Source organism: Myiozetetes cayanensis, unplaced genomic scaffold, assembly GCF_022539395.1.
Source record: "Myiozetetes cayanensis isolate MyiCay16 unplaced genomic scaffold, myiCay2020 scf407, whole genome shotgun sequence".
NCBI classification, from domain to species: Eukaryota; Metazoa; Chordata; class Aves; order Passeriformes; family Tyrannidae; genus Myiozetetes; species Myiozetetes cayanensis.
This window is the reverse complement of record NW_026087640.1, coordinates 25,435-42,364: the sequence shown is the minus strand read 5'-3', so window position 1 is coordinate 42,364 and position 16,930 is coordinate 25,435. Positions and strand designations below refer to the sequence as shown.

The 16,930-nt window shown below is 62.1% G+C and overlaps 2 protein-coding genes across 2 annotated transcripts; one reads left to right on the top strand and one right to left on the bottom strand.

Annotated features, from left to right (window-relative positions):
- Positions 1–3: 3 nt before the first annotated feature.
- On the bottom strand, positions 4–6,186 carry LOC126647771 (microfibril-associated glycoprotein 4-like; the record flags this gene model as incomplete). Its single annotated transcript, XM_050330298.1, is given in 7 exon segments — positions 4–240; positions 1,389–1,571; positions 2,046–2,142; positions 2,833–2,881; positions 2,883–2,925; positions 2,928–2,974; positions 6,116–6,186. Coding segments are annotated over 7 exon segments (727 nt in total), but the record flags the coding sequence as incomplete, so codon positions are not given.
- A 216-nt stretch (positions 6,187–6,402) lies between these two features.
- Positions 6,403–16,842, top strand: LOC126647770 (serine/arginine repetitive matrix protein 2-like). Its single transcript, XM_050330296.1, has 15 exons — positions 6,403–6,529; positions 9,367–9,624; positions 10,757–10,852; positions 11,538–11,688; positions 12,789–12,861; positions 13,277–13,346; positions 13,754–13,786; positions 13,894–13,944; positions 14,024–14,107; positions 14,185–14,304; positions 14,433–14,506; positions 14,595–14,706; positions 14,908–15,189; positions 15,939–16,362; positions 16,468–16,842. The coding sequence occupies exons 2-15, from the start codon at positions 9,371–9,373 to the stop codon at positions 16,840–16,842; spliced, it is 2,199 nt and encodes a 732-aa protein (XP_050186253.1). The 5' UTR covers positions 6,403–6,529; positions 9,367–9,370.
- The last annotated feature ends 88 nt before the right edge of the window (positions 16,843–16,930 follow it).

The following is a 16,930-nucleotide window of genomic DNA, read 5'->3' as shown; positions in this document are numbered from 1 at the left end:
CCCTGATCTTCATCTCGCTCCTCTTGAGGGAGTAGTAGAAGCCCTTCCACTGGGCCCAGTTGATGCCGTTGGCGTAGGACAGGTGGGGCCCGGCCAGGTAGAAGCCGTTGAGGTTGGAGAAGTGGCACGAGCGGAACCACCAGGCCCCCGACGACAGCGCCGCGCAGTTCTGAGAGAACAGGTCCTGGTCCCGGTCGAACGTCGAGAACTTCTGCCCGTTGTGGTAGCTCAGGGAGTCCCCTGGGGAGGGAGGGGGGAAAGGGGGGTGAGACAACCCCCCATTGACATGGTGGACCTCCCCTTGATGGTGTTGACCCTCATTGACCTGATAGACCCCCCATTGACCTGGTTGACCCCCCCTTGACATGGTTGACCCCTGTTGAGCTAGTTGACCCCTGATTGACCTGATAGACCCCCCATTGACCTGGTTGACCCCCCCATTGACCTGATGGACCCCCCAGTGACCCAGTTGACCCCTGTTGAGTTGGTTGATCCCCATTGACCTGGTTGACCCCCCCATTGACCTGGTTGACCTCCATTTACCAGGTTGATCCTCCATTGACCTGGGAACCCCCATTGACCCCTCCTTGACCTGGTTGACCCCTGTTGAGCTGGTTGACTCCCACTGACCTGACAGACCCCCCCCTTGACCTGGTTAACCCCTCATTGACTTGGTTGACCTCCATTTACCAGGTTGACCCCCCATTGTCCTGATTGACCCCCAGTGGCCTGGTTGACCTCCTGTTGACCTAGTTGACCTCCCCTTGATGGTGTTGACCCTCACTGACCTGGTTGACCCCTTGTTGATCTGGTTGACCCCCTACTAACCTGGTTGACCTCCATTGACCTGGTTGACCCCCACTGACCTCCCTACAGTTGACCTTGACCTTGTGACCCCCATCTTGATCCCCCCTTGACCTGGGGTTTGTTGACCTGGGAATCCCCATTGACCACCCTGTTGACCTGGTGGACCTCCCGTTGAGCTGGTTGACCCCCCATTGACCTGGTAGATCCCCCATTGACTTTGTTGACCTCTATTGACCTCCCTGTGGTTGACCTTGACCTGGTTGACCCCCATTGACCCCATTGACCTCCCAATGGCCAACCTTGACCTGGTTGCCCCTCATTGACCCCCATTGACCCCCACTGACCCCATTGACCTCTCAATGGCCAATCTTGACCTGGTTGACCCCCATTGACCCCATTGACCCCATTGACCTCCCAATGACCAACCTTGACCTGGTTGACTCCCATTGACCCCCCATCAACCCCATTGACCTCCCCAATGGCCATCCTTGACCCTATTGACCCCCATTGACCCCGTTGACCTCCCCAACGACCGCCCTCGCCCCGGTTGCCCCCTCCCTTTCCCCCCCCCCATTTCTCACCGGCGCCGCCGCCGACGAAGCCCCCGACGTGCAGGGTGTATCCGTCCTCGTCGGCGCTGACGGCCGAGGGCGACAGCGCGAAGGTGCCGTAGGTGGCCACGGCCGAGTTGTTCTCGAAGTCCTCGAGCTCCACGCGCAGCTCGTAGCGGTTCTGCAGCGTCAGCAGGTGCAGCGTCTGCAGCCCTGGGGGGGGAGGGGCAGAGGTCACGGGGAGGGGCCAGAGGTCACGGGGAGGGGGCACGGGGGTCGTGAGGGGGCTAAAATGGGGGCACGGGGCGAACTGGGGGAAACTGGGACGCTCTGGGGGCCGGGCTGGTCCCTACTGGTCTGGATTGATTTGTACTGGTCTGGACTGGGGAGATTGGGAGGGTACTGAGAGGTCTTAGGGGTTACCGGTTCCTACTGGTCTATACTGGTTCCCACTGCTCTCTACTGGTCTATACTGGTTCCCACTGCTCCCTAGTGGTCTATACTGGTCCCTCCCACTCCCTACTGGTCTATACTGATCCCTCCTGCTCCCTACTGACCCACAGTGGCCCACACAGTCCATACTGGTTTATACTGGTCCCTACTGGTTTGGCCCCGAGGGGGTCCCCGGGTGGGAATCCCAGCCCGTACTGGTCCCTACTGGTTTATACTGGTCCATACTGGTCGTACCCAGCCAGTACTCGCCGTCGGCGCGGCCGAAGCCGGAGCGATAATCGTTCCAGCCCCGGAAGAAGCTGACGGAGCCGTTGAAGCGACGCTGGAACACCTGGGGGGGGAGGGGCGGGAGGGGGTCAGGGGTGGAGGGGGAGATAAAGGAGAGGTGGGGTGGGGAGGGGCGGGAAAGGGTTTTTTTGCAGGGGAAAAGGGGGTGGGGGAGGCTGGGGAGGGGTGATGGTAAAAGGGGTCAGATGGGGGAGGGGAGGGGCGATAGGAGGCGTTTCCAGGGTAATTCTTGGGGGGGCTTTGAGGGTGGGGTTAAGGGGTGGGGAGGGTCCATGGGGGATGGGGAGGGGCAGGCCCGGGGTGGGGAGGGGCGATCCAGGGGGATACCTGGGGTGGTTTAGAAGGTGGGGAGGGGCGATAAGAGGCATTTCCAGGATGATTTTTTGGGGGTTGAGGGTGAGTTTGGGGGTGGGGTGGGCGGTCCGGGGGTGGGAGGGCGATCCAGGGGGATACCTGGGGTGGTTTGGGGGTGGGGAGGGGCGATAAGAGGCATTTCCAGGCTGATTTTTTGGGGGTGTTTGGGGTGGGTTTAGGGGGTGGGGAGGGTCCGGTGGGGGTGGGGAGGGGCAATAAGAGGCATTTCAAGGGTGATTTTGGGGGGTTGGGTGTGGGTTGAGGGTGGGGAGGGGCGATAAGAGCCATTTCCAAGGCTGATTTTTGGGGTGATTTGAGGTGGGTTTAGGGGGTGGGGAGGGTCCGTGGGGTGGGAGGTCCGTGGGGGGAGGGGCGGCACCGTCCACACGTGTCCCTCGGTGCTCATGTCGCAGTAGACGGGCACGGGGGCCCCCCGGGGACACGAGGTAAACGCCGTCGGCCCGGAAGCCCCCGAGTGAACGTCCTGGCAGTCCCGGGGGCGGGGAGGCACAGCGGGGAGCCTGGGGAGGGACAGGGAGGGTCACACACCAGTCCCCCAAACCCATCACCGGACCCCCACACCCACCCAGTGTCCCCAGTTGTGTCCCCAACCCTCCAAAATGTCCCCCAGTGTCCCCAGTGCCAGTGTCCCCCCCACCCACCCAGGACACTCCCAGTGTTCCCCAGTGCCCCAGTTTGTGTCCCAGTGTCCCCTCCCAGTGTCCCCAGTGCCCCCAGTCCCAGTGTCCACTCCCAGACCCTCCCAATGTCCCCAGTGTCCCCAGTTCCAGTCCTGGTGTCCCCAGTCCCAGTGTCCCCCCAGACACTCCCAGTGTCCCCAGTGTCCCCAGTGTCCCCAGTGTCCCCAGTCCCAGTGAGTCCCCCTCCCAGGACCCTCCCAGTGTCCCCAGTGTCCCCAATTCCAGTCCCGGTGTCCCCAGTCCCAGTGTCCCCAGTCCCAGTGTCCCTCCCAGTGCCCTCAGTCCCAGTGTCTCCCCAGGACCCTCCCAGTGTCCCCAGTGCCCCCAGTTTGTGTCCCAGTGTCCCCTCCCAGTGCCCCCAGTCCCAGGATCCCCCCCAGACCCTCCCAGTGTCCCCAGTGCTCCCAGTTTGTGTCCCAGTGTCCCCTCCCAGTGTCCCCAGTGCCCCCAGTGCCAGTGTCCCCCCCAGACAATCCCAGTGTTCCCAGTGCCCCCAATTCCAGTCCCAGTGTCCTTTCCCAGTGTCCCCAGTGCCCCCAGTCCCAGTGTCCCCCAGACACTCCCAGTGTCCCCCCCCAGACACTCCCAGTGTCCCCAGTGCCCCCAGTCCCAGTGCACACACCCCCCCCAGGACCCTTCCAGTGTCCCCAGTGTCCCCAATTCCAGTCCCAGTGTCCCCTCCCAGTGTCCCCAGTGTCCCCAGTCCCAGTGTCCCCCCGGACCCTCCCAGTGTCCCCAGTGCCCCCAGTTTGGGTCTCAGTGTCCCCTCCCAGTCCCCAGAGTGTCCCTGTCCCAGTGCCCCAGTTCCAGTGGCCCAGTGACCCCAATTTGTGTCCCAGTGACCCCAATTTGTGTCCCAGTGACCCCAATTTGTGTCCCAGTGACCTCCAGTCCCCATCCCAGTGCCCTCCCAGTGCCTCCCAGTCCTCCCAGTCCCCTCCCACCCAGTCCTCCCAGTCCCTCCCAGTCCCTCCCAGTCCCTCCCAGTCCCTCCCAGTCCCCCAGTCCCCCTCACCCTGGGGGCTGATGGGCTGCCCTTGTCCCAGTGTCCCCAGTGCCACCAGCAGAGCCACGGCCACCAACTGGGGGGACATGGAGGGGGAGGGGTCAGGGGATTTGGGGTTCCTGGGGGATTTGGGGGAGGGGAGTTCCTGGGGGTCTCGGGAATTCCTGGGGGGTTCCTGGGGTTTGGGGGTCCAGGGGGTTTTGGGGGTTCTGGGGGGTGTTCTGGGAGGGTCTTGGGGGGTTCCTGGGGTATTTTCGGGGTTCCCGGGGGTTTGGGGGTCTCGGGGTATTTCCCTGGGAGGGGGGTCCCAGGGAGTATTTTAAGGGTTCCAGGGGGGGTTTTGGGGTTCTGGGGGGTTCCCAAGGCCTTTTGGGGGTCCCTGGGGTATTTGAAGGGTTCCTGGGGTATTTTGGGGTCTCTGGGGGTCCCCGGGGTGGGGTCCCATTGTTCTGGGGGTCTCATTTTGGGGTCCCTGGGTTATTTTGGGGTCCCTGGGGGGGTATTTTGGGGTCCTCGGGGTTGTTTTGGGGGTGTCCCTAGGGGTATTTTAAGGGTTCCTGGGGGTATTTTGGGGGTCTCAGAGGGTCCCCGGGGTGTTTAAGGGTTCTAGTATTTGGGGTCGGAGGTCCCCAGGGGTATCCTGGGGTTCGAGGTATTTTGAGGGTTCCTGGGGTATTTTAGGGGTCCCTGGGGCTGTTTTGGGGGTCCCGGTATTTCAGGGGGTATTTAGGGGGTCCCTGGGGGTATTCTTGGGGTCTCGGAGGGTCCCCGGGGGTATTTAGGGGGTCCCCGGGGTTGTTTTTGGGGGGCGGGCGCGGCCGGCGGTACCTCCATGGCTGCAGGGAGCTGCTGCGGCCCTCGCAAGTGCCCCGGGCGGGGCGGGGGAGGGGGAGGGGCGGGGGAGGGGGAGGGGCGGGGGAGGGGGGAGGCCGCGCCAGGGGCGTCTGGGACAGAGGGGGCCCCAAAAGGGGGAAAAAGGGGGCGGACCCAAATCTGCCCCAGTCCCCCCAAACCCCTCTAATTCACCTTTTTTTTTTTGGGAGAAATTCCCCCGATTTTGTCGCTTTTTGGGGAATAAAACCTTTAATTTTGCCCGGTTTGGGAAAAAAAAAAAACATCTGGAATTGTGTGTGGGGTTTTTGGGAGGAACATCTGGAATTGTGTGGGGGTTTTTTTAAGGAGAATAAAACCTTCGGTTTGCCGGGTTTTGGGACAAATCCGGGGGGGGGGGATTTATCCTTAATTTTGCCCCTTTTTCAGGAAAACGGCCCCAAATTTGCCTCTTTTTGGGGGGAAGACCCCCAAAATTTGCCCCTTTCTGGCGGATTTAGCCTTAATTTTGCCTCTTTTTTTTAGGAGAAAGGGCCCCAGCTTTGTTCCCCCTCACTTTGTCTCTTTTTAGGGATTAAAAACCCCTAAATTTTGTCTTTTTTTGGGGGAAAACGGCCCCAAATTTGTCCCTGGATGGGGGTAAATCATCAGTGACCCTTCATGGGGCAAAGACCCCAAATAATACCTATTTATGGGGGAAAACCCTTTAATTTTCCCTCTTTTGGGGGGTTAAAATCTTGAATTTTATCTCTTTTTCCCCAATTTTGCCCCTTTTTAGGACACCCCCCTTACCCCCCTCCCTTACGGCGGCAAATGCCCCAAATTCTGCCCACTTTTAAGGGGAACATCCCCAAATCTGCTCTTTCATTGAGAAAAAGCTCTTTAATTTTGGTCTTTTCAGGGTTTTTACCCTTAATTTTCTTTGTTTACATAGAAAACGCTCGGCTTATCTTAAATACCACCGATTTTGCCTTTTTATGGGGAAAACTCCCTCAACCCCGCCCCCTCTGGAGTAAACACCCTCCACCCCGCCCTTTTCTGTGGAAACGCCCCAAATTCCGCGTTTTTAAGCCAAAAAAAAACCCCAAATTTGCCATTTTTCGTTAAACCCGCCGCGCCGTTACCGCCCCCTGGCGGCCGGGAGGACCCCGTGCAGGGCGGGCCCGGCGGCGCTCACAAGATGGCGGCGGCGCATGGGGCACGCCGGGAGTTGTAGTCCGAGCCCATTGGTTAACGAATAGAAGGCCGTGTTTAGTGGACTACAACTCCCGGCGTGCCCGCGCGGCGGCGGGGAGAGAAGATGGCGGAGCTCGCGGTGCGCGCCGGGAGTTGTAGTTTACGTTCTATTGGTTAACAACCGGAGGGCGGGGCTAAAGGACTACGAGTCCCGGCGTGCCCCGCGCGCCGCACCGGAAGTGGAGGTGGGGGTTTCGCGTGGCGTCGCCTCAGCGTCGGCTGCGCTCGCGGCGAAGAGGCCGCTCACGGATCGCGAGGGTTCTGTCGCGATAGAAGCGGAGCTGTCGGCGATAGAGGAGCCGGTGAGGACCGGGGGGGGCTCTGGGAGGGTTTGAGGGGGGTCTTGGGGGAGATCGGGGAGAGATCGGCGTGGGGAAAGGGAGGGTGAGGCCCGCGCGGCCTCGGCGGGATCGTGAGGGGGAAGGGCGGGATCGTGAGGGGAGGGGGAGAAATGGGATAAAAAAGGGGGGGTGGAGGGGAGGAAATAGGGAAAAAAGGGGGGCTGGGGAGGGGAAAAGGGGGATCGGGGCGAAAAAAAGCGGGGTTGGGGTGAAAAATTGGGGTTTAGGGGAAAAGAAGGATCTGGGGGGAAAAAACGGATTTTTGAGGGGAAAAGAGATCGTTTAGATAAAGAAAGGGGGGTGTGAAAAATAAACGGGTTTAGGGGGAAATAACGGGTCGTGGGGTGGAAAATGGGGGTTTGGGGGGTGAAAACTGGGCGATTTGTGGGGAAAGAGGAAGTTTGGGGTGAAAAAAAGGAGTTTCGAGGGGGAAAGTGAAAGTTTCGGGGGAAAAGGGAGTTCGGGTGAAAAAATGGGGGGTTTGGGGCGAAAAAAACGTGGTTTGGGGTAAAAAGTGCAAAGTTTGGGTTAAATAAGATGTTTTGAGTGTAAAAGGATGTTCTAAGGGGAATTTCGGTGTCAAAAATGGCGTTTGCGGAAGTTGTGAGGGGAAAAAAGTGAGATTTTGGGTAAAAAGGGGTTTGTTTTGGGGGTGGGAGGGGAAAGTTGGAGTTTAGAGGTAAAAAGGGGGGTTTTGAGGGGGAAATGGGGATTTTTATGAGGGGAAAGGTGGAGTTTGGGGACTTGGAAAGGAAAAAGGGGTTTGGGGCTGGTCTGAGGGGGGAAAAGGGGATTTGGGGGTAAAAATCGAGGGTTTGGGGGGGTTATGAGAGAAAAAAATGGTTTTGAGTGAAAAAAGTGGTTTTGAGCGGCTTTGGAGGAAAAAAATGGCTGTTTTTGGTAAGTGGGGGAAAATGGGGGGCTGGGGCAGTTTTGAGGGGAAAAAAGTGGGGTTTGGGGAGGAAAAAGGGGGTTTGGGGGGAAGTTTTGAGGGGGGAAAAGGGGATTTTGGTGTATTTATGGGGGAAAAGGGATTTTGAATGAGAAAAGGGGATTTTGGGTGGAAAGGGTTTGTTTTTGTGAGCGGGAAATGAGAATTTTGAGGGGAAAAAGGGTTTTGTGAAGGGTTTTGGGTGAAAAAGGTTTTTTTTGAGGGAGTGAGGAGAAAATTTTGAATTTTGGGGGGGAAAGGGCGTTTTGAGAGGAAATGGGGTTTTTTTGGAAGTTTGTGAGGGGGAAAAGTGAAGTTTTGAGGGAATTAGAGGGATTTGAGGAGAGTTTTGAGGGGAAAGCGGAGTTTTCAGGGAGTTTTGAGGGGGAAAATGGGGTTTTCAGGCAATTTTGAGGGGAAAGGTGAAAGTTCAGGTGGTTTGTGAGGTAAAAAGTGGATTTGAGGAAGAAAAGTGGAATTTGGGGGGTGGAAAGTGTTTTTTTGGGGGGTGCGAGGAGAAAATGAGGATTTGGGGAGCGTTAGGGGGGTCAAAAGCGAATTTTGTAGTTAAAAAAGCGGCTTTTTGGATTTCTGAGGTAAAAAGGGGGCGTTTGTGAGGGGAAAAAGGGGTTTTGAGGGCAGGAAAGCGGAGTTTGAGGGGAAAAGTGGGGTTTTGGGGCAGTTCTGAGGGGAAAAGTTGGGGTTTGGAGGAATTTGTGAGGGAAAACGGGAGATTTAGGGAGTTTTGAGGGGAAAAAGGGGGGTTCTGGGAGGATTTTTGAGGTGCAAAATGGATCTGTGGAAATTTTGAGGGGGAAAAAAGGATTTTAAGCGGTTTCTGAGGTAAAAAGCGATTTTTGTGGCGTTTGTGAGGGGGAGAAGGGGTTTTGAGGGAGAAAAGTGGGAGTTTGTGAAGAAAAACAGAGTTTTTAGGGGGAAAAAAGAGATTTGGGGGGGAAGAGGACTTTTTTGGGAGGTCTGAGGGGGAAAGGAAGGTTTGGGGGACTTCTGAGGTAGAGAAGCGGTTTTATGTGGAGTTGTGAGGGAAAATTGGTTTTTTTTGTGGAGTTTTAGAGAAAATTGTTATTTTTGTGGAGTTTTGAGGGAAAATTGTTTATTACGTGGAGATTTGAGGGGAAAATTTGGCTTTGGGGGAGTTTTGAGGGAAAATGGGGGTTTTGTGAAGTTTTGAGGAAATTTGGGGTCCCTGGGGGTTCAGAGGGTGACTGGCCCCCAGCGGGATGTACAATGGGATCGGGCTGAGGGGGTGTGGGGTCATTGGGGGTGGAGTGGGCACAGGGGGGTGTCAGGAGGGGTCTGGGGGGGTTTCAGGAGGGGTCTGGGGGGTCCCAGGGGGTCCCTGGGGGTTCAGAGGGGGTGACTCAGCCCCCAGCCGGGATAGTACAATGGGATCGGGCTGAGGGGGTGTGGGGGCACAGGGGTTGGGTGGGCACAGGGGGTGTCAGGAGGGTCTGGGGGTTTCAGGGAGGGTCTGGGGGTCCCAGGGGTCCCTGGGGGTTCAGAGGGTGACTCGGCCCCCAGCGAGGATGTACAATGGGATCAGGCTGAGGGGGGGTGGGCACAGGGGGTGTCAGGAGGGGTCTGGGTGGGCTGCAGGGGGTGTCAGGGGGGTCTGGGTGGGCACAGGGGGTGTCAGGAGGCTCTGGGGGGGTCCCTGGGGGTTCAGAGGGGGTGACTCGGCCCCCCCCCAGCGGGATGTACAATGGGATCGGGCTGAGGGGTGTGGGGTCATTGGGGGTGGGTGTGTACAGGGGTGTCAGGAGGGGGTCTGGGGGTGTCAGGAGGGGTCTGGGGGTCCCAGGGGGGTCCCTGGGGGTTCAGAGGGGGTGACTCGGCCCCCCCCCAGCGGGATGTACAATGGGATCGGGCTGCCGACGCCGCGGGGCAGCGGCACCAACGGCTACGTCCAGCGCAACCTCTCGGCCCTGCGGCCCAAGAAAGGGGGGGCCGGGGGCTCCGGGGACCCCCCCCCCGGCGAGGAGGAGCTGAGGCGCCTCGAGGCCGCCCTGGCCAAGAAACCCAACCCCGACATCCTCGACCACCAGCGCAAGAGGAGGGTGGAGCTGAAATGCCTGGAGCTGGCTGAGCTCATGGAGGAGCAGGGGTGAGAGACCCCCCAAAAAAACCCCAAAATAACCCCCTGAACCCCCCCAGTGCCCCCCTGCCTGGAGCTGGCTGAGCTCATGGAGGAGCAGGGGTAAGAGATCCCCCCAAAAAAACCCCCAAAATAACCCCAAAATAACCCCCTGAACCCCCCAAATACCCCCTGAACGCCCAGGGGTGAGAGACCCCCAAAACACACCCCAAAATAACCCCTAGACCCCCAGTGCCCCCCTACCTGGAGCTGGCTGAGCTCATGGAGGAGCAGGGTAGAGATCCCCCAAAATAACCCCAAAATAGCCCCTGAACCCCCAGTGCCCCCTACCTGGAGCTGGCTGAGCTCATGGAGGAGCAGGGTGAGAGAACCCCAAAAACACCCCAAAATAACCCCTGAACCCCCCAGTGCCCCTGAATACCCAGGGTGAGACAGCCCCAAAATAACCCCAAAATAACCCCTGAACCCCTCAAATACCCCCTGCCTGGAGCTGGCTGAGCTCATGGAGGAGCAGGGGTGAGAGATCCCCCTTAAAAACACCCCAAAATAACCCCCTGAACCCCCCAAATACCCCCTGAATGCCCAGGGATGAGAGACCCCCCCAAAAAACACCCCAAAATAACCCCCTGAACTCCCCCAGTGCCCCTGAACGCCCAGGGGTGAGAGACCCCCCCAAAATAACCCAAATAAGCCCAAAATAACCCCCTGAACCCCCCCAGTGCCCCCCTGCCTGGAGCTGGCTGAGCTCATGGAGGAGCAGGGTGAGACAACCCCAAAAACACCCCAAAATAACCCCCTGAACCCCCCAAATACCCCCTGAATGCCAAGGGGTGAGAGACCCCCCCCAAAATAACCCCCTGAACCCCCCCAGTGCCCCCTGCCTGGAGCTGGCTGAGCTCATGGAGGAGCAGGGGTGAGACCCCAGAAATAACCCCAAAATTATCTCTGTGACCCCCCAAAATACCCTAAATTACCCCCAAATCCCCCACATCCTCAACTCCTTATTTGCCCCCTCAAACTCTCAAGTTCCCCTCACCCTCTTCCTTAACCCCCAAAACCCCCTTTAGACCCCCCCAAACCCCTCAGGGACCCTCCCAAATTTTGGGGCCCCCTGACCCCCGTTTTCCCCTTTCCCCCTCAGCTACTCGGCCGAGGAGATCGAGGCCAAGGTGGCCACGTTCCGGACGATGCTGCTGGAGAAGGACGAGGGGCCCGGGGACCCCGAGCAGAAACCCACGTGAGTCACCCCCCAATTCACACCCTGACCCCTAATTAACCCCCTGACCCCAGATTAAGTCCTAATCCCTCCCCAATTAGTTCCTAACTCCCCCAATTAATTCCTAACCCCCTGCAATTAACTCCTGAGCTCCCCAATGAAGCCCTGAGCCCCCTCAATGATCCCCTGACCTTCCCTAATGAACCCCCAAACCCCCAATGATCCCCTGACCCCCCCAATTAACACTACTGACTCCTTAATTAATTTGTGACCCCCCCAAATTAATTCCTGACCCCCCCACAATGAACCCCTGATTTTCTTTAATTAACCCCTGACCCTCTTTAATTAACCCTGACCCCAATGAACCTCTGACCCCCAATACCTACTGACTTCTCAATTGTGACCCCAAATTAACTCTGATCCCTCAATGAACTGACCCTCTAATTAACCCCAAATTAACTAATTAAGACAGAGAGTAAGTGTGCAGTCTTGATGGTGTGGAACTATGCTTTAATTAACTAATTGATTAGCTAATTATTTTAGAAGGAAGGAGTGCGGCCTGAAGGGCAGGGGTGGAGTTTGAACCCAAGGGGCGGGGTCTGGAAGAAAGGGTGGGGCCTGGAGGAAAGGGCGGGGCCTCAACGACCAGAGGTGCTCTTTCCTCATTAATTAACTAATTAATTAACGTTGTGCCCCCCCTAATTAGTGTGACGGAGACGCACCAGCTGGCCGAGGCCAACGAGCGCAAGAACGAGCGGCTGCGCGCGGCCTTCGGCATCAGCGACTCCTACGTGGACGGCAGCGCCGTCGACCCGCCCGCCGCCCCAAGGAGCCCCCCGCCGCCCCTGAGCCCCCAGGTAACCCCAGAGCCCCCAGAGTGACCCCAGTGCCCCTTTGTGCCCCCAGAGTGACCCCAGAGTGACCCCATAGCCCCCAGAGTGACCCCAGTGCGCCTTCGACCCCGCCCGCCGCCCCAAGGAGCCCCCCGCCGCCCCTGGGCCCCCAGGTGCCCCCACAGTGACCCCATGGCCCCTTTGAGCCCCTGAGCCCCTAGGTACCCCCACAGTGATCCCATGGCCCTTCTGAGCCCCTCAGAGCCCCCAGGTACCCCACAGTGACCCCAGTGCCCCTTGAGCCCCCAGGTACCCCCACAGTGATCCCAGTGCCCCTTCAGAGCCCCCCAGGTACCCCCAGAGCCCCCAGAGTGACCCCATGGCCCCTTGTGCCCCCGCCGCCCCAAGGAGCCCCCCGCCGCCCCTGAGCCCCCAGGTACCCCCAGAGTGACCCCATGGCCTTCTGAGCCCCCAGAGTGACCCCAGTGCCCCATTGTGCCCCCAGAGCCCCCTGAGACCCCCAGGTAACCCTTGAGACCGCAGAGTGACCCCAGTGCCCCTTTGTGCCCCAGAGCCCCCAGAGTGACCCCAGTGCCCCTTTGTGCCCCCCAGAGCTCCCTGAGCCCCCAGGTACCCCCAGAGCCCCCACAGTGACCCCAGTGCCCCTTGTGCCTCCCAGAGGCCCCCTGAGACCCCAGGTACCCCCAGAGTGACCCCAGTGCCCCTTTGTGTCCCCCAGGTACCCCCAGAGTGACCCCAGTGCCCCCTTTGTGCCCCCAGAGTGACCCCAGTGCCCCCAGGTACCCCACAGTGACCCCATGGCCCCTTTGAGCCCCCCAGAGCCCCCAGAGTGACCCCAGTGCCCCTTTGTGCCCCCTGAGGCCCCCAGGTACCCCCAAAGCCACCCAGAGTGACCCCAGTGCCCCTTTGTGCCCCCTGAGTCTCCCAGGTACCCCCAGAGTGACCCCAGTGCCCCTTTGAGCCCCCCTCTTCCCCAGCACAGCCCTCGAGCCCCCAGGTACCCCCAACCCCCCAGGAGAGGCAGGACCCCCAAAGTGACCCCAGGGCCCTCATTCCCCTCCAAGCCCCCAAAGTGACTCCCAGGGCCTCCTTGCCCCCCCCAGCGGCCCCAGAGGAGTCGAGCCGCGCTCGCCGTCCCCAAGCAGAAGAAGAAGAAGAAGAAGAAGGATCGAGCAGGTGGGATTTTTGGGGGTCGGAGGTTTGAGGGGGTCGGGGGGTTTGAGGGGTCAAGGGGCACTGGGGGGCTGGGGAGAAAATTTGGGGGTCAAGCAGTGATTTAGGGGGTTTCAAGGGGGTTTGGGGGTCCTGGGGGTTCAGGTGGGTTTTGGGTGTACTGGGATGGGGGTGAGAGAGAATTTGGGGGTCAAGGGGGTGATTTAAGGGGATTTTGGGGGTTTGTGGGGATTTTGGGGGTCCTGGGGAGTCCTGGGGTGGGGATTTTGGGGTGTTGTGTTGTTTGGGGGTTTCAGGAAGGATCTGAGGGTTCAGGGGGTAAATTTGGATGGAGAATTTTGGGGGGGCATTTGAGGGTTGGGGAAGGGGAAATTGGGGTGTTTGGGGGGTTTTGGGGGTGTTCTGGGGGGTCTCCAAGGCCTCCCCACCCCCCCCAGGTCTGCGAGTCGCTCCGGGGAGAGGAAGAAGAGCAAGAAGAAGAAACACAGGTGAGGGGGGGGCTTAAACTTGTCACTCAAAAAGGGGGAGGGGCTTAAACATGTCACTCAACTCAGGGGGAGGGGCTTAAAGCTGTCACTCAACTCAGGGGGAGGGATTTAAACCTGTCACTCAGGTGAGGGGGAGGGGCTAAAATATGTCACTCAGAAAAGGGGGAGGGTTTTAGACATGTCACTCAAATGGGGAGGGGCTTAAACCTGTCACTCAGAAAAGGGGGAGGGGCTTAGATCTGTCACTTATCTCAGGGGAGGGGCTTAAAGTTGTCACCTGAGAGGGAGGGGTCAGCACCTGTCACTCAGGTGAGGGGTGGGGTCACACAGGTGAGTGGGTGAGGTCACACAGGTGAAAGTGGGCGTGGCCAACCTGACCCCACCCCTTTTTCTTCCTCCCTCCCCAGGTCCGAATCTGAGGCCAAGAAGCGAAAGCACCGGTGAGTGGGGAGGGCCGGATTTTGGGGGAGGGAGGGGCCGGCTGGGTGGGGCCTGGGGGCGTGGCCTCTCAGATGACATCACTGATGACATCACTGCCCCTCCCCAGCTCCCCCAGCCCCAAGGCCAAGCACAAGGCCAAGGAGAAGAAGCGCAAGAGGTGAGACCCCCACCCCCAAACACCCCTCCCCCCGCCACCCATCGCCTCCCCCTCTCACTGTGCGCCCCTCCCCGGGCAGGTCCACCAGCCAATCTCAGAAGCCGGAGCGCTCTTCCTCCCGGCCGGCTCCTCCTCCTCCTCCGCCTCCTCCGCAGCAGGTAACGCCCTCCCCACCCCCCATCCCCTTCCCCCGCCCCCTCACACCGCCCCTCCCCCACCCACCACGCCCCTCCCCCGCAGGTCCCGCAGCGCCACGGCCCCGCCCCGACCCCGACGCCGCCGGCGGTACCGCCGCAGCCGCGCCAGGACCAGGAGGAGCCGGCGCCGCCCTCGGCCCCCCGGCCGCCCCGCCCGCCGCAGGTGAGCGCCGGGGCGTGGCCTCGGGGAGGGGGCGTGGCCCCTTCTCACCCCGCCCCTCTCGCCTTGTTAAACCTCCCCCTCCTCGTGGTTAATTTTGGGTTTTTTTCTCCCGTCTGTTTCTTTTGCAGCCGCAGCCGCAGCCGGAGCCGCTCGCGCCGTCGCCGGCCCGTCCCTCCCCGGCGTCCCCGCGGAGCCGCCGCCCGTGAGGAGCCCGGCCCCGCCGCCCTCCCCAAACCCGCCTCCCTCCCCGCCCAGCGCTCCTCCCCTCCCCACGCCCCTCCTCCCCTCAGACGCCCCCGGCCGCCCCACCACCGGCACCACCACCACTGGCACCGGTGCTGCCACCCGGGCGTCGTCGTCGCGGCGCTCGCGCTCGCGCTCCCGCAGCCGCTCCCGCTCCCGGCGCCGCGGCCCCGCGGCTCCCGCCGCTCCCGCTCCCGGCCCCGCCCCGCCGCGCTCCGCTCCGCGCCCGGCGCCGCTCGCGCTCCCGCACCCCGCTCTGGACGCCCAACGCCACCTCCCCCCTGCGCTGGCCTCTGGCCGGCGGCACGCCGCCCTGGCCGCGCCCGCCCCGGCGCCCGCGCGCTCCGCTCCCGCTCCCAGACCCGCCGGCACCGCCTCCCGCTCCCGCTCCCGCCGCCTCCTGACGCTGGGGACTGATCCCGATCCCGCCTCCGCTCCCGGCGCCGCCTCCCGCTCCACTCTCCGGAGATCGCGCGCCCATCCGGAGATCCCGATCCCGATCCGCCGATCCCGCTCGCTTCTCCGCCGATCCCGCTCCCGATCCGCGATCCTGATCCCCTTCGCCGATCCCGATCTCTATCCGGCGCTCTCGCCTCCGGCGCCGCTCCTGCTCCGCCCTCCGGAGATCCCGCTCGCCGATCCGCGCGTTCCCGCTCCCGCCGCCGCTCCTGTTCCCGGGCCGCTCCCGCTTCCCTCTGCGCGCTCCCGCTCCCCTGCGCGCTCCCGCTCCCGGCGCCGCTCCCGCTCGCTGTCCCTGTCCTCGAGCGGCGGTACCGGCACAGCGGCGGCCGCCGCAGCCGCTCCGAGTCCTCGGGCAAGTCCCGTGGCCGCGGCGGGGCGGCGCCGGCGCAGCCGCTCCTCTCCTCCCTGCCCAAAGCGGGCGCGGCCGCGCCTCCGCTCTCCTGCCGGCGCCGCCGCGGCCCAGCGACAGCCCTCCCCACCCCCGGCCCGCGCCTCCCCACCCCCCGCCCCCAAAATGGCCCCCCCGCCCCGGCGAGACCCCCCGCCCCGCGTGCCCCCGCGCCCGCCCGGCCCAAGTGGGTGCCCCTGGCCGAGCTGCACCCGGCGGCGCCGCAGCCCCCGCCCCGGGCGCCCAGGGCCCCCAAGTGGGTGCCCATCGGAGGGGGACCCAGCCCCTCCCCCCGCAGCCCGCCCCGCCCGGCACCGAGGCGGGGACCCCCAAAGCGGCCGCAGAGGGGACCCCCGGGGGCGCCAAACCCGCCCAGGAGGGGGCATTGGGGACCCCCGGGGGTGCCAAACCCACCCAGGAGGGGGCATTGGGGACCCCCGGGGGTGCCAAACCCACCCAGGACGGCACCCTTGGGACCCCCGGGGGTGCCAAACCCACCCAGGAGGGCACCCTGGGGACCCCCAGTGTCACCCCCCAGCAGTGTCACCAAACCGGCCTCGGAGGGGACAGCAGGGACCGCCGGTGTCACCAGCACCAGTGTCACCAGCACCAGTGTCACCCCCCCTGCTGTCACCCCCCCTGCTGTCACCAGCCCTGGTGTCACCACCTCGAGTGTCACCCCCCCTGCTGTCACCAGCCCTGGTGCCACCCCCCCGGTGACCCCCAGCCCGCCCAAGGCGGTGACCGCGGTCACACCGGGGGCGGATGAGAAGCCCCCGGCCGAGGGGGCGTCCCCAGGGGCCACCAAAGGGTCCCCGGGGCCACCCAAGGGTGATGACCCCAAAGCGGGAGCCGAGGCCGCCAAACCGACCGTCAACGGCACCAAACTGGCCGTGCCCGAGAGCAAACTGGGAGCGGGGGACGCCAAACTGGGAGCGGGGGACGTCAAACTGGGCGCCGGGGACCTCAAACTGGGCACCGGGGACACCAAATTGAATGCTGGGGACACCAAACTGGGTGTTGGTGACGCCAAATTGAGTGCTGGTGATGTCAAATTGAATGCTGGGGACACCAAATTGAATGCTGGTGATTCCAAATTGGCCATTTGTGACACCAAAGTGGCAGCTGGGGAGGTCAAATCGGCTGCTGGTGACACCAGATCAGGGTCTGGGGAGGTCAAATTGGCCCCTGGCGACGCCAAACCGGGTGCTGGTGACGCCAAACCGGGTGCTGGTGACGCCAAACCGGGCGGTGGTGACGCCAAGGTGATGCTGTCCCCTCCCCGGGCCGTCCCCAAGGCCGTGTCCCCGACTGTCCCCAAGGTGGAGGTGACCCCCGCCCTCCCCAAGGCCATGCCGGCGTCCCCACCGTCCCCAAATCCCCGCGGACACCAAGCCGCCCCTCCCCCTCCCGCCGCGTCCCCGCCCGTCCCCAGGACCCCCTGAGGCCAAACCGGCGGCACCGCGCAGCGAGGGCCCCCGGGCGTCCCCCCGTCCCTCCCGGCCGTCCCCGCGGGCGCGCCGTCCCGCCCCG